Source organism: Mizuhopecten yessoensis, unplaced genomic scaffold, assembly GCF_002113885.1.
Source record: "Mizuhopecten yessoensis strain PY_sf001 unplaced genomic scaffold, ASM211388v2 scaffold11139, whole genome shotgun sequence".
NCBI classification, from domain to species: Eukaryota; Metazoa; Mollusca; class Bivalvia; order Pectinida; family Pectinidae; genus Mizuhopecten; species Mizuhopecten yessoensis.
The window spans coordinates 958,157-981,288 of record NW_018408899.1 but is presented as its reverse complement, the minus strand read 5'-3'; the positions used below and the strand labels follow the sequence as shown (position 1 = coordinate 981,288).

The 23,132-nt window shown below is 35.6% G+C and overlaps 2 protein-coding genes across 16 annotated transcripts in view; one reads left to right on the top strand and one right to left on the bottom strand.

Annotated features, from left to right (window-relative positions):
• Positions 1 to 17,303, top strand: part of LOC110466654 — a 103,554-nt gene extending 86,251 nt beyond the window's left edge. For all 15 annotated transcript variants that reach the window (XM_021523295.1, XM_021523293.1, XM_021523294.1 and 12 more), the window contains 16 exons: positions 1,260 to 1,406; positions 5,839 to 6,114; positions 6,872 to 7,001; positions 7,206 to 7,384; positions 8,760 to 8,899; positions 9,129 to 9,276; positions 9,502 to 9,596; positions 9,859 to 10,078; positions 10,317 to 10,495; positions 10,991 to 11,165; positions 11,428 to 11,586; positions 12,700 to 12,861; positions 13,580 to 13,670; positions 13,989 to 14,064; positions 15,205 to 15,363; positions 15,708 to 17,303. In XM_021523295.1, coding sequence (XP_021378970.1) covers positions 1,316 to 1,406; positions 5,839 to 6,114; positions 6,872 to 7,001; positions 7,206 to 7,384; positions 8,760 to 8,899; positions 9,129 to 9,276; positions 9,502 to 9,596; positions 9,859 to 10,078; positions 10,317 to 10,495; positions 10,991 to 11,165; positions 11,428 to 11,586; positions 12,700 to 12,861; positions 13,580 to 13,670; positions 13,989 to 14,064; positions 15,205 to 15,363; positions 15,708 to 16,679 — 3,252 coding nt within the window. In that variant the 5' untranslated portion in view covers positions 1,260 to 1,315 and the 3' untranslated portion in view covers positions 16,680 to 17,303. The remainder of the gene's footprint in view (positions 1 to 1,259; positions 1,407 to 5,838; positions 6,115 to 6,871; positions 7,002 to 7,205; positions 7,385 to 8,759; positions 8,900 to 9,128; positions 9,277 to 9,501; positions 9,597 to 9,858; positions 10,079 to 10,316; positions 10,496 to 10,990; positions 11,166 to 11,427; positions 11,587 to 12,699; positions 12,862 to 13,579; positions 13,671 to 13,988; positions 14,065 to 15,204; positions 15,364 to 15,707) is intronic.
• Positions 17,304 to 18,086: 783 nt separating this feature from the next.
• The window catches only part of LOC110466657 (mitochondrial import inner membrane translocase subunit Tim29-like), a 9,129-nt gene continuing 4,083 nt past the window's right edge, over positions 18,087 to 23,132 (bottom strand). The window contains exon 2 of the mRNA XM_021523312.1: positions 18,087 to 22,446. Coding sequence (XP_021378987.1) covers positions 21,956 to 22,446 — 491 coding nt within the window. The 3' untranslated portion in view covers positions 18,087 to 21,955. The remainder of the gene's footprint in view (positions 22,447 to 23,132) is intronic.

Genomic DNA, 23,132 nt, shown 5'->3' with positions numbered 1-23,132 from the left:
CCGCCAAAATTGACAGTTAAACTGATTTAAACAGCCATAAATAATAGCAGAGCGAATCTGAAATATCAAATTTTGTATGTAGCTCATTATGACCGAATCAAATTATCCATTTCAAAGTGACGGTAGGGGGATGGATGGGCATGGATCGGCAGGAGCTTGGGACATTCCGAAATAATAGCGTTAATTACAGGAAGTTGGAAGCCCCCTCCCCCTCTCAACAGACATCTGTCTGTCCCCATTATCTTCTGTTTAAGGCAATGATGCATATGAGTCCATACTTTAATACAGGCGTGGAAACATTCCGATATATTTTTATGTGTGAAATTATATGCAGAGGTTTTTCTCTGTTTAGTATTTTTTTTAAAGGAAAAGAAAAAAAAGAAAGAAATTCATTGACGAATATAATGGGAGCTAGTTTTGGGTATTGCAACTTAACAGTTGAGTTTTTTCCGAAGTTTCTGTAAAATAATACCTGCACATTTATGACATTATGTACGTTAACTTATATTGTTAAAATTGTTAAACTGACAACAATTCAATGAAAATGATGGAAATTCAAAACAAAATATTTATTTTTTTGATAAAAGGAAATCAGGTCACAAATTGAATGAAGCAAAACTGATGGTGTTGTCTTTTGATAGTTTTCTAGTCTGAGTATTCACAAAATAAGTCATGGTATATGAATTAATTGAGGTAATGATAAACAGAATCTCAAACTCTTCCTATTCCATTAAACTTTTATTTAATTTACTGAAAACCTAATCGGAATTGTTCTAGATTGTCTTGTTTAGCATGTTCAGCTTGAGTAGTCTGACCTTAATTTGCTGCTGTAGAAAAGAATTGTGTCCCAGATGGCTGAATGCTTTTAGAGCATTTTAAAACCCTGCTTGAATGTGCTTGTTACATCCACATCCAAGTTCATGTTTGGCTTTTAGCATCTGACAAATTGTGACAGAATCTAGGGAAGGACTAAAATGTACATTATGTAAAGTATAGATATAGTTTGTCACAAAGCAACTCTTGCATGAATAGTTATATGTCATGTAGGAAAAGGACTATATAGAGATAATAAGGATCAGAACAGCTCATGAAGAAATATTGTCAAGAGGTTACCCATTCATGTTCTTTCAAACAAACCAAAGTTTGGAAAGTCTGACATCATGATCCGTTCTACGTTGTTAATTGATTCATGATCATGTTTGTTTTTTTGGTACAGAAATTGCTGCAAGTGTTCTAATGTTCCTATATCTGTTCCACAGGTACGACAGCCCTGTGATGTGTTAGGGTGAGGACATGAACACACTACCCTGGTGGTATGGAAGGCGTGGCACTGTACGCACTTCTCTCCCTCGCCGTGGCAACCCTCGCCTCAGGCTTCATGTACAGCAATGAGGGGGACATAGGAGGTAAGTCATGTTTAAAGGTAACAAATATATCTGTATAGTATGTAAGTTAAATAACACAAAACAAGATATACTCGTCCACGCACTGCATGAAGATCAAATCTCTTTACATTCCTTAGCATTCTGTACAGAAAACTTAGTTTCAATGTTAAAGGTGAAGCTCATGAAGTCTATCAATTAAGCAAAAGAATAAAGATATTTTGTCCTGGCCAGGGGTGGGGGGGATTTGAAATCTTCATATTAGTGTCAATTAGTACCATTTTAGCTACAAATACATGCAGTAAAATTATTTAAATCAAGGAGCAGCACTCAATCTCGGACCATCCTCGCACACAAAAATCTAAATGATAATATCAGAGATGGAAATATGAACTCTTTAAACTCGAATCAAGTTCAGCTTTTTTGAGTTCAGGACATGACTACCATTAAAGTGGTGATATGATTTTATAGCCAGAAGTAACACACGACCACCAAGAAAGTGATACTTGATTACTGACCAAAAAGCTTGGACATGGTTGGGTGATTTAAAAGTGGTGATTAATTCTGGATTGAAGGATGACTTGTATTTTTCTCCGGATCATATCACAGGAAACTAGACAGGTTATCATCAAAATCTCAATTTATTTAATTCAAAGTCAATTTGAAGTTACATCAATATAAATTTAATAGTTTTCTAATATACAGTTTAACTTTGCTAATTGTATCAAACTTGTTTCAGCTATTGAAAACAGTGTACAATATTTGACTGAATTAAAGTACAGCAAGACCTGCTTTAACAGGCACTTACCTTAAAATGGCCACTATACAAGATCCCAAATAATGTTTTCTATGCTAACCATACTTTATAGTCTACCTGTCTATTAAGACTGCGTTTGTTCTCTCCCTTAAGAGATCTTTCAAGACAGGTTTCGCTGTACACTGAAATTAAATTACCATAAAATTAGATTTGACTTTAAATAAAGTTGTAGGATTAAAGTAGAGATAGGAAAAAGCCAGCTCCAAAAACATCACTATGTGAAATACTCACTGTAGCTTACAAAATCAAAACTGTTTACTGTAAAAGCTACCTGGCCCGATATTTACTTTTTGAAACAAATTAAAAAAGCAACTGTCCTTGTTTACTGCAGACATGAAATATTTATAGGACAAAATCTACATATACTACATCATGTTGTATCATGGGGATTGTGATAGACATCTAAACCTGAGAACAGCTGGGCTGTTCTTGTTTCATTCTCGTCAGCTGAATTGCTTGTTTACTCAAAATAGTTTTTATTCCAAATAGCTTAAAATGGAAAACTATTTTCATTTTTTTTTTTATCAGATAGTGGTAATTTCAAATCCAAACAGATGTAGTTATGTTTAATTAACAGCATTATTTTTTAAATATTGCACGGTCCCTGAGTGCTAATAATGCTTTAACTAGTATCTTGGTTGTGATCAGCTTGTGTGAAATGTAGCTTTACTTGTATATAATTTATACAAAATACATCGGTTTTTAACTTGACTTATACATTTTCCATTTTTGGCTTGTTAACTGATAAACAAAGTTATATAAAGTCTGCACTGTGAAGCACTAGTCAGTCATGATTGGATTAATTCTGCTCATTGCACATATTTCACCTCCTTCCTAAGACGGTTAAAGGTATAACAGTTATCTCCCTTGAATTAAACATTTTATGTCCTGATTGTTGTAGCTTTATTTACCACTGTTATCACCCAAAATTATATTTTGTACCAAGAACACTATCACCCGAGTGTTACCACCAAAATGTTAACCTGAATGTCTTAAAAAAGTGTTATGAAATGAGTGTTATCACATTGATGTTATCACCAGTGTTATCACCAGTGTTTTAAAAGTATGTGTTATCACATGGGTGTTATCACATGGGTGTTATCAAATGGATTATCAACAGAGTGTAATCACCAGTGTTTTAAAGTGAGTATTATCACATTGGTATTATCAGCAGCGTGTTTTCACCGGAGTGTTATCATCAGGGTAATCAAATGAGTGTTATCACCAGGGTAATCAAATGAGTATTATTACCAGGGTAATCAAATGAGTGTTATCACCAGGGTAATCAAATGAGTGTAATCACCTGAGTTTTGTATCACCTGGGTGTCATTGTCAGACTGATCACCCAAAGTTTTCACCGGAGTGTTGTAAACTTGGTATTGTTACCTGATGGGGTGTGTAGGTAGATGACACATGTAGCTGGCTCTAACTGATACACTAGATATAAGTATACTCAGGGTTTTGTATAACTGTGAGACAGAATATCTTAGCTAATGCTATATAATGTGTTCCAAGTATAACATCTGGATTAAGGCTCTAAACTCTACAGATCAGAAAGTTAATTACCTCTTCAATATCATTCCCAACACATTTGATAAAGCTCTAATTTAAGAGAGAACTAAGGGTATAGTATCTAGCGATATCAACTATATATAAAGGGATTTAATAAATTCCTGCCTTTTGGGATTTCAGTTACCTGGTAAACCATTTAAAACAGAATCGTTTTATTTACAGTAATTACTAATTAGGTATATATTGGCAAGTGCTCTGGCTGTTAGCTATTAAATGTTGCAAATATCTGTATATAATGTGTATTTTCCAGTCTAGCTTAAAAAAAGATCATTGGATATTTTTGAAATTTTGATAGAAAGTCATACAGGAAGTTGTCAAGCCAATGGATCAATGTAGACTTGGGTCTAAATATACTTATTTCAGTTATTTAAAGTATCTTTTATTAAAGTTTGGTCAATTTATCTAAATATTCCAAAATTATTTGGGATTTTTTCTTTTTCATAATCATTTTTTTGAACCAAAATATTTCATTTGATATCAGGTATTTGAAGATATTGAATAGCACAGTGAAACTGTTATCTGGGTATGGATTTCCCGATCCAGTTTACAGAAAGCTGGTTATGTTAAATGAGTCTTGTTGAATATTACTTTGGCTATAAATCTGCAGCAAGCATGATAAACTAATTTTCTACAGTACCAGTTCTTTGATGATGAAACCAGTCAAACAAATTAACAAAGATTTATTGATCATTGCAATAAATTTAATTTGTTTCTCAGTTCAGGTGAAAAAATTGATTTAATTTAAACTCAGAAACTACCACAATACAACCATTTTATTGTTTTACCCATGCAATTAAAATAGATCGATGCAAACTTTAACACAATTTGAAATGCACAATAACAGTTGTTAGGTTTTCTAGCTTGGCAAGAATCAATCACATTTTTTAAACTGTTACATTTAAATAATATGACTTGACTTACTTTAAATACTTACCTGTATATAAGGGAAACAAGAATCCTTGTACCACTGCCAAGAACCTGTTACCATGCATACGATTGGAAACTCATTTTTCTGGCATGACTATAGCTTTGATAAATCATTTCTGACAAGAAAACCATACATTGTAGGGCTTTTATGAAGAAAAAAATCAAACAGTTAAGTGTTCCAAGTGTAAAAAGTTCAGCATGGCTAGGCCAGGATTGGAGCCCAGACTTCAAATTGTTATACTGTCACTCTAACCAATCGAGCTACATGGTCATCAGACGTTCTCTGGCCCAATTGCTCTACACTAATATCAAAAATGATATGAAAGGGAGCTAGCTAGGTCACTGTCTTTGCAAAAAAAACATGGTAGATTTATCTTGGGTTTTGCCTGCAGTTGGTCAGGATCCTGAACAGGAAAGGAGATATATAGACACTTGTAAACCATGGGTCTGTTATAAGTTAGGACATGATGTTATAGACGATTTGTTATATTGTCTTATTCATACAGGTAGCCCTCTTAGCCAGGTTTTATATAATTGATAACCCGAGTTGTCCTTTATAGGCAAGTTTCCGTTACCAACAGTGACAGAATCATCTGTGAAAGAATGTTTTATGAGGTTACCTTTTAGTCTGAAGACAAGTTTAAGCATCATATTATGAAAGTGGTATTAAAATTCTAAAAATCAATTAATTCAGCATTTTAAGAGGATATTAACATTTAATCTGGGTCTTCGGAAGCCAGTAATGTCAGTTTAATAGTCACCTGAGTTACGATGAAACCTCGTTTATATGAGCTCCATACCAAAGATCATTTCTGAAATAGGAACAAATTGATGAAATTGTAAATTGATACATTAAAAGAAAAGAAAATATCTGTATGATGAGATTTTTGAAGAACTGGTGTCAAGATTAGAGGCTATATTGATGAAATTATAATCCCATTTGGGTTTTTATATAGATGAAAATTCAGATAGCTATGCAAGACTAACTAATATATCCCATATCTGATGTGTTACGTGTTAGGATTTTAACAATTGCATTGATTTGTCATAAATTTGAGCATTAATAAATTTAGTTCATGAAAATTGTATTGAACCCTACGATAATGGCTCCAATAATAACAACTCTGGTCTGTTTTGCAGTACTTCTGCCTGATGATCCATACATTTATATCGGCCATGAGTTGGTGCTGACATGCAACTTGACCCGCCCCCTGGTGGAAGATTCATCACGAATGTACTTCACTCGTAAGGACAACAAGGTTATTCCAGGAAAGTATGTGTTTCGGCTCAGCACACGCACCATACAGCTCCGCCTACCCATCGAGTCCATGTATGATGAGGGCAACTATGTCTGTAAACTCAACACAACCCACGGCACACCCAAGGTCATCGCCAACCAGTATGTCAAGGTCGAATGTAAGTGTCAAGGTCAAATATGAGAGTGTGTTATGTTAAGGTAAAAAATAAGTGTTTGATCAAGGTCACTTGACAGCATCATATGGAAGTCTGACGTGAAAGTTAGACATAGATTGGATATGGATATAACGTGAACGTTAGACATAGATTGGATATAACGTGAACGTTAGAGATAGATTGGATATCGATATAAGGTGAACGTTAGACATAGATTGGATATCGATATAAGGGGAACGTTAGACATAGATTGGATATAACGGGAACGTTAGACATAGATTGGATATAACGTGAACGTTAGACATAGAATGGATATGGATATAAGGTGAACGTTAGACATAGATTGGATATAACGTGAACGTTAGACATAGATTGGATATGGATATAACATGAACGTTAGAAATAGATTGGATATGGATGTTTAAGGTCTTTGTTGAAAGCAATATAATTATTAAATGTTAGATCAGATGTTTCTTAAACTGAAGTTAATGTTTATTTACCACACAACACAATGTCTATCTTAAATTTTATAAACAAAAATGTCAAGATTAACATTTATAAGACGATGCATTATATACGATAACGTAAAATTAGGTATCATATGTCAGTAAAATCTGTCTCGTGAGAATTCCAAAAACATTAAAGCATTTGTATTCAATAATGTTGTAAATGACAGGTTGTAGGAGATGTGCAGGTCTTTCTAGTCAAATTCACAGTAAAATGTATGATAGTTTATTGATGTTTATGTATTATGTAACAGTTGCACCAAAGGTGGTGGAGGACATTGACTGCCGGGTGTATAACTGGGAGAACATGACTTGTGTGTGGAGGCTAGGGCTCAACTACATCCACACGGAAGACATCAAGATTGACCTGGTGTGGACGGTGGAGTAAGTACATTCTTATATACATACGTCCACATTTACAATACAGATTGATAAACTAGTAAGGATAAACTTTTCTGGAATGCCAAAGTCTTCTCATAAGAAATAATTAGGATTATATAGCAGTCACCTTGTTTATCCTTCCATCTGTTAACCCCTTAGCCAGACCATGCTTCTGGATGTTTTAACCCGTTACTGTTATCTCCACAGGTACATGGAGCATGCAGACTGTCCCCACCCAACACCTACTTCCTGTACTTGGAAGATGGGTGCGTTTGACAGCACTTACTACGACGGAATGATGTACTATATGCAGTTGACAATCCATAACACGCGAACTGGAGATATGGCTAAGTCACAGCTCATGAAAAAGGACACACGACGCATTGGTAAGGGGAACAACTCTTACACAAAAACTAGGAAGAACATTTAGGACTTTAAGATATCGCTTGTAAACATCGTGTGTATACTTGTGTCAAACATTTGACAGAAAATCGAAAGTGAGAATTCTCCGTAAAAAGTACCAAGTACCTTAATTTTCTGTCTGCAAATATGTATGTTGAAAAAGAAAATATTATTTTTAAGCTGGTCTATTTCAGGAATATCGGGGCTCACATAGTCACCCTGATATTGTTGTCAGCATTGGTTGATGTAAGTTTTGGTGAAAGTGTTGAAACTCATTAATGCAACCTTGAGTAATAGTATTAGGATGATAATCATTTGAGGTTCCTAGAGGTTCAACATTGATTTTTGACCTGTTTTTGACACTTTATGCCAAAACCTAGTGGTATTGTTATTCTGTTGGATTGAATAAAAATTTTACAAGGAACTTATATTTGGAAAGATATTTCAACAATGGTCATTTAGTAACAATACAATAACAGAATGAGATAATAATGTTACAATATATTCGCTTTGCTTGTTTGCCCGTTGTCGAGGAGTCCTAGTGTATGGGATAAGACTTAATTCCCAGTACGGATTCCCTTTCACATGCTAGACCTAGATTAATTTGAAGGTAATGGGACATACTCATGGCCATCTCATTTACATACATTTCCCATAAAGAGAATCGGATAAGGCGTAATGCACAACACAGTTGTGGAGGTCTGAGTGCCCCGACATGTTATGGTACCTAGACATGATATGGTTGGACATTTATCAGACGTGATACGATTGGACATTTATATACATGTATACATATTATTGGTTCTGTTTCAAAAAAGCTGGCATATCTTTTTTTGTTTTGAAAATATGAATGCAAGCATGACTATACACAAATGTATTAAAGCACAAAGTCATTGTTATTGCAAAAGTTTTTCGAATTCTTAAGTGTCCTAGCAATAATGTCCAGGAATATTATATTATTGGCTCACTATAATCACTTCAGGAACATTTCCAGGAAATGATCTGTTTAAATGTTAATCATCAAGCATAAATCCAGTTCTGTTGATCTGAACATTGCCAATTTTACATATATCAGTGAGAATAGAGGTCTATCTTGCTTTGTTCTATGCCATTTAACTCACCCCTACCATCCTAAACTGGACTTGCCATATCTTTGGTAAGGTTCAAATGTGACTTTCGGGGTGAATGGGTTAAACTTTTATAGATAGTATTTTTGGTTTAAAAAATGTGTTTTATCACGTCAATAGCTACAGATCCAGATTTTTGTACATAAATGCCTGTTTTGTAATTCACTTGTACTAGTCACCATTATTTGAAGGTTAGAGATATTTGAACTTACAATTGTATTCTCATCTGTAGTGGAGCCTGCACCGGTCAGTAATGTCAAATACACGTACAACAGTACATGTATGGCCTTCTCCTGGTCCCACTCCCGTCCTAACAACAGCAAAGTGTTCCGTATCCAGTACAACTCGGAATGGGATCCGCATCACTGGAAGGTTTGTTTCTTATGTGTTCATATAATATGCTGGAAAGATGTTTTTCTTTTTTGCCATCATAAATATCCTCTACATTTACATCTTTAAATATCTTTGAAATTTGAAGACTCTTTATTAGTCAGGTTTTATTTTTTGTTTGCCTTCTTTCCTTGAATAATTATCAAGCTATTTTATAACATTAAGAAGTGTTAGATAAATTTGATTATAACCTACATTCATTTGTTTTCAGGAGTTTGAGATTTCCAATGGAAACACCAATGTTTCTATCTGTGGTGTGACACCCTACACTATCTATGTGGTTAAGATCCGCTGTTCACCTCTAATCGATGGGTTCTGGAGTAAGGAAGTGGACACCACTCTGCTGACCAGGGAAGATGGTCAGTACTTACTGTCTTTGATGGCTGCTTATGTTACGATATTTGATACTCGCAATTGGGTACTTGAAAAAATTATTACAGTACAATAGAGAAGTACAAAATAAAAGCAAAAAGAAATGACTGTTTAAAGATCAAGAACATCTTAAACAAGTTAAACACTGTATTAAAGAATGATCATGTGATATGTTTTGAAAATAAAGTAATTGGTAACGCCTTCCTTTACAGTGCCTGGTGCTGCCCCCTCTCTCCAGTCTGGTAGTTTTTCGGAGCAACCGTGTGACATGCTCAAGGACTGTCGCCAGATCATCCTGTATTGGCAGGTAGGGATTAAATGTCACTTATAGTTATGTATAGTTGTAGTGAACTGGTAAAGAAATGTTACAAAGCAGGTCTTCATTCTATACATCTAACTTTACTATCTCATGTTTGCGGTTATTTGTAACTTTTGTGATTCGGCTGAATTCACTAGTTACATGTATTCAAAATAGTACAATGTATAAGTAATTGATATCCATTGAAAATTAATTTGGAAAAAAAATCTCCTTTATATAACTTCCGTTTATCATTGGTATATGTTTATAGCCTATTCCAAGAACTGCTGCTAACGGAATGATCAAGTACTACCAAATCACTAAGGTTACACAGAGCACGAGCAGTAAGGAGGAAATGTATGTGAGTCACGCCAATCAAGGCAGCCTTGTTTTGGCTGGAAGTCAGGACTATGTGATCGAGATTCGTGGGGCGACGAAAGCAGGACTGTCACCACACTTCTCTACCATCTTTATACCCGCACAGTCGAAAAGTAGGTCACTGCCACTTAGCAAGTTGTGTCCTTTAATAATAACTTTTGTGATTGGAATATCTTCAAAAACACATGAATAATTTTAACTGCTAATTTTATTTGTCAATCATATGTGTGCAAAAAAAAGTCTTTATTTTTCTATTGATTAATTAATTGATCTCTACTATGTTCTGTAGTCACCTAGGGCGTGTTTTGTGTTGCTAATAACAAGCCTTATCTCTGTCTGTTGTTTATCTAGTGCCTGCATTCCCAGAGAACTTTGTAGTTGAGGTAGTTAATGCTAGCTCTGATGTCCAGAATTTGGTACGAATGAGCTGGACAGCACCTAAGAATGAAGAGGGAGATACTGATCCAACTATTGCATCTTACACAGTGTTCATGTGTAAGGGATCTCCCCATCTACACCGTTGTAGCTCGGTAAGTCTGGGGTCACGATGTAGCTAGGTGTCAGGGGTCATGGTGTAATCAGGTCAGGGGTCACGGTGTAGTCAGAAAGTTAGGGGTCATGATAAAACTTGACAAGTTAGGGTCACAATAAAGCTTGGCAGGTCAGGGGTCATAGTTAACTGTGTAATTATAAGTCAGGGGTCACAGAGGAGTAATGAGTAATCAGGGTCACAAAGCTTGGTTTATCAGGGGTCACGGTGAAGTTGGAAAGTCAGGGTCAGGATGTGGATTTGTAAGTTAGGGGTCACAGTATAGCTCAGTAAGTTAGGGGCCACAGTGTAGTCAGTAGATCAGGTTCACTATGGTGCTTTGTAAGTCAGAGGCCACTTTTTGCCCATTTTTAGTACACAGGGTCAGTGGTCACCATCAGCAAGTCCAATACTCACTTTGTTATAATGCTAAGTTTAAAATATTTCATTTCAACACAGCTTATGATTGACTTATGTTTTATATGTTATCTTTCAGGAACCGCTACAATGGAAACTTGTGGATCCAGGCACAAAAGAATTCTACTCAAATGTGTCAAGGACATCCCTAGAGTTCACCATATTTGGCATCTCCATGGAAACCAAAATGTCTTCTGGGGAGAAAATAAGCAGTGGAATATTGTGGAACTCCTGCCTTTTTAACAAGAATGAAAGTAAGAATATTTTAGAATTATACGAAAACTGAAAAGCTACTTTATCTAAATTCATAGACAAACTATAAGGTTATCACTGAAATGTGGTTTTGTAAGTCATGGACGTAACAATATTCTTTGAAAAAAAAATAGGAAATATGTCATTTTTGCATCGTGTTTTGCATGTGTCATTCATGAATTACCTACAGATTTTTTTTTACCAGAATTCAGAACTTTATCAAAATCAACTTACAACACTAGTAATAATATCACTGTGTTACAGAACCTACCCTGGCCCCTAAGAACTTCGCTTTGATGGCGTATCCTGGAGACAACCGAGTCCGACTGGACTGGGACCTGTTCCAGTGTCACGAATCTCACGGTTACATACACTCCTACCTCATCTTCTTCTGTACCGCAGCCAGGGACGGCAACTGTACAGGTAAGTCATTTTGCCTTTCTCATGTACCTGTAGGAGTTCTTCTGATCATTCCACGTGCTAATTGTATAATATGGTAAGTAATCATCACAAAATATCTACTAGGGCAGTAAATTGAATTTGTAAGATCTTTAATTATGCAAGGAGAGACAACTCAACTAGAATTATTAAAGTTTACAACATTTTTAGCTCACCTGCCAAAAGGGCAAGTGGGCTTATGCCATGGTGCGTTGTCCATTCGGCATCCGTCTGTCCAGCGTCAACTTTTTACCTTAAAAAAATTCTCAGTAACCAAGAAGCCTAGGATGATGATATTTGGCCATGCAGTAGCATGCTTGCATGAAGTGCTACCAAGTTTGGTCAAATGAATGACCTTCATCCATTTCAAGGTCACAGGGTCAACAAATATGTTGAAATCTTTTAATGACTTCTGATGAATAACCAAGAGGCCTAGGGTGATAATATTTGGCAAGTAACATGCTGAGATAAAGGGCTACCAATTTTGTTTAAATAAATTACCTTGATTTAAATTCAAGGTCACAGGGATCAAATATGTATAAAACCTTTAAATAACTTCTACTGAATAACCAAGAGGCCTAGGGTGTTGATATTTGGCCAGTAACATGCTGAGATAGGGGGCTACGAAGTTTGTTCAAATTAATTACTTTGACTTATATTCAAGGTCAAAGTGGTCAGATATGTTAAAACCTTAAAACAACTTTTTCTGAATAACCAAGAGGCCTACAGTGTTGATATTTGGCCAGTAACATGTTGTGATAAGGGGCTATCAATGAATGACCTTGACTTATATTAAAGGTCACAGGGGTCAAATATGTTAATCTAAATGGCCAGGGTAATAATATTTGGCCAGAAGCATGCTGGTATGAAAGGCTATAAAGTATGTTCAATTTAATGTCCTTGTTTGACTTTCAAGGTCACATGTGTCACATGTTTGAATTTTTTAATAGATTCTTTTGAATCAAACACTGGTATTATGCCTGCAGCTGTATTTTAAGATAACAAGTGTAAGATTAAGTCAATTTTGGAGTCTGCGTATATACGTGTATATTAATTATGTTACTCTATGTAATGATTTTGACCTCTTTTGTATCACAGGCTTAGTAAAGGTAATGACAGTCAATGGCAAGACAATGACCTTCACCCTGCAGCACCTTGAGACAGAGACAACATATCGGATATGGCTGGCTGCTGAGGCTGCGGCAGGACAGGGACCAGTAACGTCTCCACTGTACACCACAATACAACATCCCATCAAGGGTGGGTAAATGGGAGTTTGTGTCCTTGTTTACTGCCCCCGCTATTGTAGGGGGGAGGCGGGTGCATATAGTTTTCCCATGTCAATCCCATCTTGATTCAATGTCATCATTGTGGAGACCTGATTTCTCAACAAACTTTAGATAGGTTTTATACGAAGGTCAAAGTTTCAGAGTTCCAATGTCAAGGCTGAGGTCACCATTACTATTTATAGAAATTTGTCAACCAGTTCAGTAATATCTGTCCAGCAATTGCATTTATTAATAGATTTCATACAATTTTCAAGTATGATAATCATTCCAATGATTATTTTTTTTAGAGAACAAATGTGTAGGTCAAGGTCACCATTACTGTTCATAAAAATATGTAAAAAAAAAATAAACTAATTTGAATGGGAGTAGGGGCATTCATGTCACGGACATGTTCTGGTTAAAATGAAAGGTACATATTCCGACTGGAGTTTTTGGAGGACATACAAACAGGGGGGAAGGGTGATGTTACATGCACTGCCTATTTAAGACAATGTGTAGTTGTGGAACAATTGACAAATAATGGTAATGAGGAAATAATAAAATATAGCATTAACAACAGATCAAAAAGATAGAAGATTTATCACAACAGTATTAAAGCATATTAGTGTTATTATTTTCTCTCGTAATTTGTGTCCCGATTATTTTATCATAATTAATATTAAAATGTATACCACCTCTATCTGATACAGTGGGGATATCTATGGAAGAGATAGGTGGAATTGCTGCTGCAGTCATCTTTGTCTGTATACTGGCTCTTTGTAGTGTCATCATCTTTGTCAAGTAAGTATTTATATCTATTGTGTTGCCTACACTCTCATGTTGTCTATTTATATATAAACACTGACAGTTAACACTTCTCAGATTTTTCTTCAAAGGCAACATAGCAGGTTAAAAGTTGAAGTCCTTCAAAGGTCCTTTCTGGTGCTTAATAAGTGTCACTAAAATAATCATCAATTTTCCGTAACCTTTGGTAAAAGGGGGGGAAAAAAGGAAAAATTCAAATTTCAAGAAATTAGTTTACATGTGATGCTTTTTATCATAATATAAGTGGTTTTCACAAGATTATGTTATAAATATCCTTTTTTGTCCTCTTTACAGACGCTGTGTCACTACTGTCAAACAGAAGTTCAAGCCGTATGACATTATAATGCCCCATGTTCCTCTCCCACCCATTGTAAGTATCATCCCACCTTAAATTATCTCCCCTTAATCTTATGAACGCTTACTAACACATGCTAACACAAACATAGTAAACAAGTATGGAACCAGTGTGAACAATGCTTTGCTATCTGAAGTTGCCAAAACCATTGAAAAAAATTAAGTAAGCAAGGAGGAAAATTTGCAAAAATGATAAAATATTTTAACAGAATAAACGAAGAAGTTTTATGAAAACAATCCATCAAAGGTCTAAATTTTGTTTTGGAAAGAATTTCGTTCCGGACTACAGTTCTTCAACTTGGACGTCCGGAACTTACTTCTTCATGGTAAGGATAGTGCACTGGCATGTACCCACAATATTATCTGTGTGTTTAAGTTAATCACTTATTAACCACTTTCACTTCAAAAAAAAACATTAGTTTAATGACACAGGTTGAAATTTATTCCAGTATTATTTTCTTTACTGATTAAATATGGATATGAGATTCTAAAAATGATTCAAGCATAACTTTTTGAAGATGTTTGGAAGTGTTTTGTCAATGTGTCATTGAACTAAGAAACTGTCTACCTCTTAACTCCTACACTTGTCCCTCTGTTCTGTCTGTTTTAATGTGGTTTTGTCCCTTACTTTTGTCAAAATTTAATGTGTACATGTAAATCTATAAATATGCACATTAAATTATTCATCATTAGTGAATAAAGCTACAGTGATATGTAACTAACTTTATACATGTATAGGTATTTTTTGGTAAGATGTATCACAAGGCTATCAAACTGACCTTCTACACATCAGGAGATTTGTATCATTTGTGGTGCCTTATTCATAGAGATGTGGGGGAAAATTCCTCCAAGAAGTCAAAGATTTATGTGAAGCTGTAATAATATTTTGTAGTATATGTGCAAGATCTTGCCATGGTAAATGATTAGGAAAAGGTTTTCTCCTGTGGATACCTGACCGTACATCTGAAGTATATTTTCAAATGTTACTTAGTATTATAGCTAGGACAAATTATTCCAGTGCCTCTTAGGTTTAATCCAAACAAGTGTAAAGCAAATCTCAAAAGAAATTATATACTTGAGGTGTTGGGAGGACTTTATGAATAACCCATTGTGTGTCTTCTTGGACAGATTATAATTTGAGTTATCTCCCTTGCAGCCCATGCCTGACCCTCTACCACCACGGTCACCCAGTTCTGACGACTCTGATAGCATCTACGAGAGGATTGATGGTCATCGTCATGACAGCTCCTCCCCCTCATCTCCTGATGGGTCAATAGACATCCCTTTGATCAACAAAAATGCCACGCTGACCAAGGTAACTAATCTTTTATGTTTGGTAAAGGCTGTAATTATAGACAGAAACTGTTCATAATGTCTAAATGAATTAAACTCTAGGAAGAAAGACTTAACTGTAAATGATCACCGTGTAAGTTTAACAGAATTATGCTATATGTATTTATGTCAAAACACCTGAAACACAAAGACTTTAAGCATGTATGCTCGTTTGACTGATCGGTTTTGGAAACATCTTTTAATTTTTATTTTTGTTATGAGTGGACTATGCCACATGAATTTTATACTGGACTGATGTGAATATATCTTACTCTAAACAAGCATGCTTTTGTACAGATCGTTACTGTGAGTTATCCTGTCTTTCAGTCACAGCTGTATGGCGATCCACAGCGGATGTACCAGCGATCAAGTGGAGGGAAAGCAGGTATTGACAGTGGCAGGGGCAGCATGATCTCTGCCGCTGGCTCAATCTTCTCCAGACTTCATCCAACGGGAGGCACCCTAGAGAGGAGGCAGTATGGCTATGGGGTCACCCAGGGTCACCCTCCACAGACCCCCCCTCGGGGAACCACACGCTATGACTACGGAATCCAAGGCAACAAGACATTTCTTAGAGACCCACATTCTCCATTGTGGAAAAAGAAACAAATGTCATCTAGTCAGGATGTTTTGAGAAATGTGGAGGCTTCACCCTACAGTTGTGTTGACATTGTAAATCTGCCCACAGCAGGGAGTGACCTCATGATCGCCTTGGATCCTGGGACTCGCAGTGTTGGGAGTGCATACAGTGATCCAGCATATGGTACAAACAATTTGTCTGCTACCCCATTGAGGAAGAAATGTGTCACACTGCCATCAAAATCGGCAGAGAATTTCCTCCAGCACAATCACTTTAATATCAAGAGGCACCCTGTTGACATTAAGACATTGCAGGACTACTCCGACAGTAATGACCTTGGGCTGGGTTCGTACACACCTCCCACTTCAAAGGAAACAGATGATGAGGTCAGTGTCGTACCTACTGCACCCATCTCGACAAACATCAAAGTGAATGACAAGGAAGTTGACATCACAGATGACGAGACATGTTCCATGGATGAAAATGTGCAACTGGGAGACACCAATCGTGGCAATCTTCGTCCTGTACCAGTCAGTAAAAACTATGTACGTCAAGCACAATTTGAAAAAAGTAGGAAGTGTAAGCCAGATGCGAGATCATCACCCAAGCAGCTCAACATCAAACCTGGCCCTAGACCTGTCAGCGAAGTCGTTAATGTACCTGCCCATTTCTACGGATCTCTGTCTCTGCTTGACACCGGCGATGCCACAGAACTATAACTAGTCACGTGACTTGTCAATAGTATAGTTCATGTGTCATGTGATTGTTGTCATTTTGTTTTAAACATCTTGGCTATCCTATCCTCTGTGTATTTTACTATTGTTTCGAGTCATAAGTGTATGGTTTTGAAGAAGTTACTGGATCTTTATTACTTGACACAAGATTCCTCTGATATAAGCCCCAAAGTCTGTGGAAACAACGAATAAAATGTGAATTAATTTCTATCCTTTACTTGAAAAATTCAGACTGTTTGAAAGCTGATGAAATTCACAGGACAGATTTGTTTGAAAGTGCTGATGTTAGCATGTGATATATATATATATATATAATTTATAAAATTAACAAAATCTAACTTGTTACTTTGACTTTTGTATAATTAACCTAATATTATTGCATAATATTCAATATTTCCACTTAAAGTGCTATGCGAACTTATAGAATGGAACGAAATACTTAAAGGAGATTTTATAAGATAATCTGACAATGCAAAAGGTGAGGTTGATGGGTTTTTCCTTTTTATACAGATAATTGAACATTCTTTTTGTCTTGAACAAAAAGGAACAGTGTACAGACCAGCTAATAAATGACCAGACTTTATAGAAATGGTTGGCTCCGATATAAAATACTGCATGTCAAATATTATTGAGTTGGGGTAATTTACAAGAAGTCACGTAAAGGTTTTTTTACTTCAAAATCCCCTTTTCCATGCACCCCTCCTTTGTTTAACAGTCATAGTAACTTCTGTGTTGTTCCTGTGACAATTCCTGTCTTGTTGAGTATACATGTCTGTTGTATAAGATTGATGTAATGCTCCCTAAAGTTGTTCCTCGATTAATTGATGTAGAAACTTAATTGATACCGGTAAGGCACCGTGCAATAATTACACTCCATTCATGTATAGAATTACTGGGTGTCAAGTCAGATACACAGTTATAATTACAACTCTCAGCACAACAGTTCAGCCTGGAACTGACATTGGTCATTTGAAGTAAGTTTCAAAAGATTTTTTACACAAGTCTTTGTAATGGTTTTGTTGGGAATTGAATGGCAGTTGTAACAATGTTTTGCGACACAATTGCACTGGCTTTTCTGTTGATAACTCCTTCAAGATATACCCACTATATATGTTTGTGTATTTTAAAAATACATCTTTATAAGGGCATAATAACTATCAGGTTTCATCATCAATATTTCACTCGTCTTTTTCAACATTTATTATCGTTTGTATAAGAGGCGCCAGTACAGCATATGGATCTCTCTATGGTCATCATTCATTTCATTAAACTACTTGACAACAAAAGACTATTTGTAATTTTTGACGATAAATCCTGAAAGAACTGGCCTAAAATTTGATACTTTGTGTATTTTATTGAAAATAGATTTTTTTTGCAGTCTTTTTTTTAATATTTTGTATTGATTGTTAAGAAATTCAAATGAAATGGTCTGCAGTAGTGACCATTAAGAATATGAGTGGCACAGATTAAAATATCGTTAACTGTTAACTCGGATATACCGTAGTTAACTTAATAAACAAGTTCACAGTACACAGGCTCTCTTAACATGCAGCTGATGGCGAGGCTTACACAAATTTCTAAATAACGGGTTTTGACGAGTTATATTCTGGACCTTGGGTACTAAAATCAAACAAGTTGGTCTAAATTAAAATATATGCCAGGTTTGCGATGGGTTTCATCTACAAATTTGTGTTTCAACATTTATCATAACAATACTATACAGTTGTTGTTCGTGAAAATTGAAATATTTTTATTTTGGCAATTTTGCCAGGAGAATGTTTAATTCCAAATATTGGCCTATCCTTGATGTTTAAAATGCTTGAAGAGCGAGTCATTTTTATTTGGAATTTTGCTAATTTAAACAAATCATCTTTACATTTTTGGCTGGTTTTACATTTAACAAAGATGCAAGAAAATTGAAATTCAATGAACATATTTTTCTTGCAATTTTTGGTCTCAAATTCGAAAATAATACTCGTCTTTTCACTAGTATTAATATTATTAATATTTTTGGAAATATGATATAGAGGGGAAAATTTGAAGTGAACAACAGTAAGGATGGGTCAAATAGGGATTTGTACGTAGCTGTACATTTGTACTGTAGTTCAAGCTGTGTGTTGGTGAGCCTGGCCATTCATCGTATGTAAATCCCCTGTGACCTCCCTCTGCACTACATTTGTTTATTCAGAGTTCTAGAATACAAATATCCATCCTTGCCAAGATTATATATACTGTGGGGTATCATCAATCCAACCGTTAGTGGTAATCCAAGAGCTAAAGTGTGAAAAAGCAGGAATACTGAAACAGTTTTGGGGGGGGGGGGACTTCAAATAAATTTTGATGCTTGGGGAGTAGGGGAGAGATTGAGGATAAGTAGTACAACTGGTTGGAAACTTAAATCTTAAAAACAAAATCCATTTTGTAGTTTTTGCAAGGATTTTATTTGCAGTAGTGCTGAAGATAAATTGGCAGGCTAGGTAACATGCAGGTCAAATATTTATTTATTTTTTAAATGAAATTTTGAAATAAGAAAATGCTTAAAAAAATAGGTGTACAAATATAGGAAATATTAAGCATAATAAAATGATATTTAATATTGTTGGTAAAAATTTAAATCGTTCTACAATAATAAGCTGATCCATGTCATGTTTGTGTGAGTTAACTGGTGTTAAGTGTTATCTCATGTATGTCCGTTATTCATTGTGTACTTTATCCACACAGCTTTAAGCATTGATATATATATATATAATAAACACTATGGTTGTGACTCATCAAAACGTTTCCATTTTTGGAGCTCTCTAATGTTCAAGAGCAAACACAAACTACTTGCTGGCACATGATATCTTGAATATCATACAGAACACTCTTTTGAATTTTAGCACAGAACTTTTAAGTAGATGTTTTGTATCTCTGCACATTAGAGAGTTCCACTTTAAGACATCATCATCACATCATCATTCATGTTTTGTATTGAGGTGACAAAGGAGAAAAAACTGTTTATTTTTAGACCTTGTTTCATTATTTTGTAATTAAATGCATGTAAATGTAATCGTTCAATACACACACCACATTCCTTGAAATAGACAGCATTAAATTTACTATGTATAAATTTGAAATTTCCACTGGGAATTATTAACCAAGATGTACATTTTGATATATGACAACTTGGAAATAGGGTAGTATATCAATGAGGAAAGAGTTAAGACATGTTTATGATATTATCAGACTAGATATTTAGGATTGTTTACTCTATCAAATAAGAAAATATCATAGGTATTCTATTTTGAGAAAATATTAAAAATAACTGTAGAATTCACTTCCACATAAGTCAAAAATACTTAGGTTCCTAATATGACCCTATTTAATAGTATTTTTGAAAATAAAAACTTGAGTCTGGACTTGTATCAAAAGAGTTGATGCCTTCTGGTAAGAATATAAAGTAACATAACTCAAAAATGAATTGTTAAAGCTGTCAAAAGGCTTCGCTTAAATGGCACTGGCAGAATGTTGATTTAATAACTTTTCCCCAACTTTAACCATATGTTTGCAATAACTTTAGAGAAAAGATGTTGTACCAATATTGACGTAGTTGTGGGATAGAGGTATAATGTTTCAGTGAATGAGTTCTAGGCGTGTGTTGTTTTCGTGGATGAGTTGTGTATGTTTAATTACTGTGCTTTTGTCACCTTGATCATCGTTTGTTACAATGTGATTACCGGACCTTCTGGTTGTGACTTTATTTATCTGTACTTTTGGAACATTCCATTAGCTTTATAAAGCATTCATTTACATGTCCAACAAGATATCTCAAATAAAGTGTTTCGTACTACAGCTATTTGTTTTCTGGTCTTTTATGAAAAATACATGTTCAATAGTTCATACCTTCATCATTTCATAAATGACACGTTTTATCAAGATATATAGGCCACTCAAAGAGGTTGGAGACATAACATCCCTTTTAAGTTGAAAATCCAATACAATTTGTATGATTACCACAGTGGATACTTGTAGTATATGGCCAAGACGTCCTTGTACACCAAAGCTGGCTACTCCAGGTAAAGTAGTCCAGAGGATATGCCCTGGACAAACATGTTCAAAGTTAAGGTCAAAGGTCAAGTCATAGGTCACAGTGACTTAATTTTTGCACTCTACACTCCGCCATCTCAAGACGTCCTTGTAAACCAAATCCAGGTGAAGTAGTATCAATGACTTAATTCTTGCACTCTGCAATCCGCCATCTCAAGATGTTCTTGTACACCAAATTAAGTTACTTCAGGTGAATTAGTGTAATAAAAAGAGTTTAATATGGCTCAGACACTTACTGAAAACAAGACCAATAATTATTGTGAGCAATCCATAGCCCACCACCTCTGGACTAACTTTAGAATCAAAATTGATCAATGGGCCATAACTCATACAGGGGCACCAGACCCCACTTCAGTTTGCCTTGGCAGACTTTGCCCCCTAAACGTCACTCATGCACATACAAAATTATCAGTTTTGGTAAAAGGACATATGTGAGACACGCCCCAGATTAAGGGATGTACAATGAACAAAGGACCATAACTCTGTATATATATAACGGGGCACAACATGGTACATGACACTGCCATCTGAAGAGGTGCTTCTATACAAAATTTAGTGATTGTACAATTGTAGATGACAAAGCTAGTGCATCAGATACACAGACTTTTGGTCCCTTCTGGTAGAAAGTAGGGGGCTAACTAAGAACTTACTGGACCTTGAGGTAAAGATCACATTGACTAAATTCATTTATGGTACATCCCACACATGTGAGGGAGGACCCTACACTTATTAGTTTATTATGATATTGTGCAACGTATTCCAGATAAAGGCCTGGATGAAATTTGATCAGAACCAGCTACCAACTTACTACAATACAGTATGTTGTCCATCATTTAAAGGAGACCGGTAATAAATTGTCAGGGAACCAAATTACTTCAAGGTCAACAGGGTATTTATGATATTTAAGTTTGACTAAAGAATACAACCTGGGTTATTGGTTAGTCAACCATGAGACTAATGGATTCCATGGGATATGCAGGAGGGGAGGCAACTCTCATAATTCTAGATACGTATATCCTTATGAAAAATTGCTATAAAATGAATAGGATAAACAAAAACATAAGGATAGTCGAAAGACAACAAACACATTTTATTGGCCTAATACTATATGCTTAGTTTGGTTATTAGTTAAAGATGATACAATAACTATAAAAAATCTGATACATCTTTCAATTCTATTTATTTTCCCATTCAGAAGGGTTAACATCATAGTCTACCATGGCCCTCTCCAAATGTATCCAGCGTCCAAATATGCACACATCCACAATACTTTTATGGAATTCTGTCCAGTGGGGTTTGATTTGCTTACACTTGGAAGCAAACTGATCCACTTCTGTTGATCCTGTGTCTATCCTTGCTAGTGTGAGAAGGTACAAGTTATAAATCTTTAGTTTACAGTCTTTATGTGCTGCAAAAACTTTGTGAAGAAATTTGACAGATTCTGGATTCCTCACTGGAACTCCAACAACACCAACATCATTATGGTTCTCCACTAAACGGGCTTCATAGTCCAGCTTTGATGGCGACGGGTTGGTTTTTATGAGGACCCCAACTGTTGCCAAGAGCGACAGATACACAGATGCCTTCAAAGGGCGGTCTTTCATATCACGAAGTGTTTCTTTATACACCATGTGATAGTCCCTCAAGAGGGTGTTGAAATAATTTGCTGAAAAATAAAAGAGAGCAACAATATGTAATGTGAAGATGAAAATGCCTTTTCTGTAAACAATTGCTAAGTTAATTTAGATCACAGTTTATAATCAGTCAAGGATTCAACAACTCCAATCTTTAAGCCCCTTAATTAAAACAGACCCATTCCCTACTAAAAACAGACCTTACTTTTCACAATTGGTAAGAACAGATTTGAAGGTCAAAAGGGAGGGCTTTTCTATTTTAGTATGATTAATGTAAAGTTGATTCAACATTTAATAATAATAATATACAGCATTTGATATAGCGCCCTATAGCTAACACAAGAGGCCCAGAGGGCCCGTATCGCTCACCTGGATACCTATGCAATCATGGCAAACTATTCTCCAAATTAGATCAAGGGAATATGCCAGACCCCAAGGCCAATCCTTGTAGCATAGCTATATTAGATTTTTCATGCCCAGCAATTTTATGTATGGTTATGGGGTGGGGATCTCAACTGTTTCGAAGCTTTGACTCAGAAACTAGGTCCCTATAGTTGTGGCCAGACCCCAGGATCGATTCTAATATTGTGACTGCATTTGTCTCTTTTTTTTTAGCATTTGTATATATAGTTTTGGGGTGGGGATCTCAACCGTTTCAAAGTTATGACCCAGGGGCCAAGTCTGCAAGGGTGGGGCAGACCCTGGGATCAATTCTAAT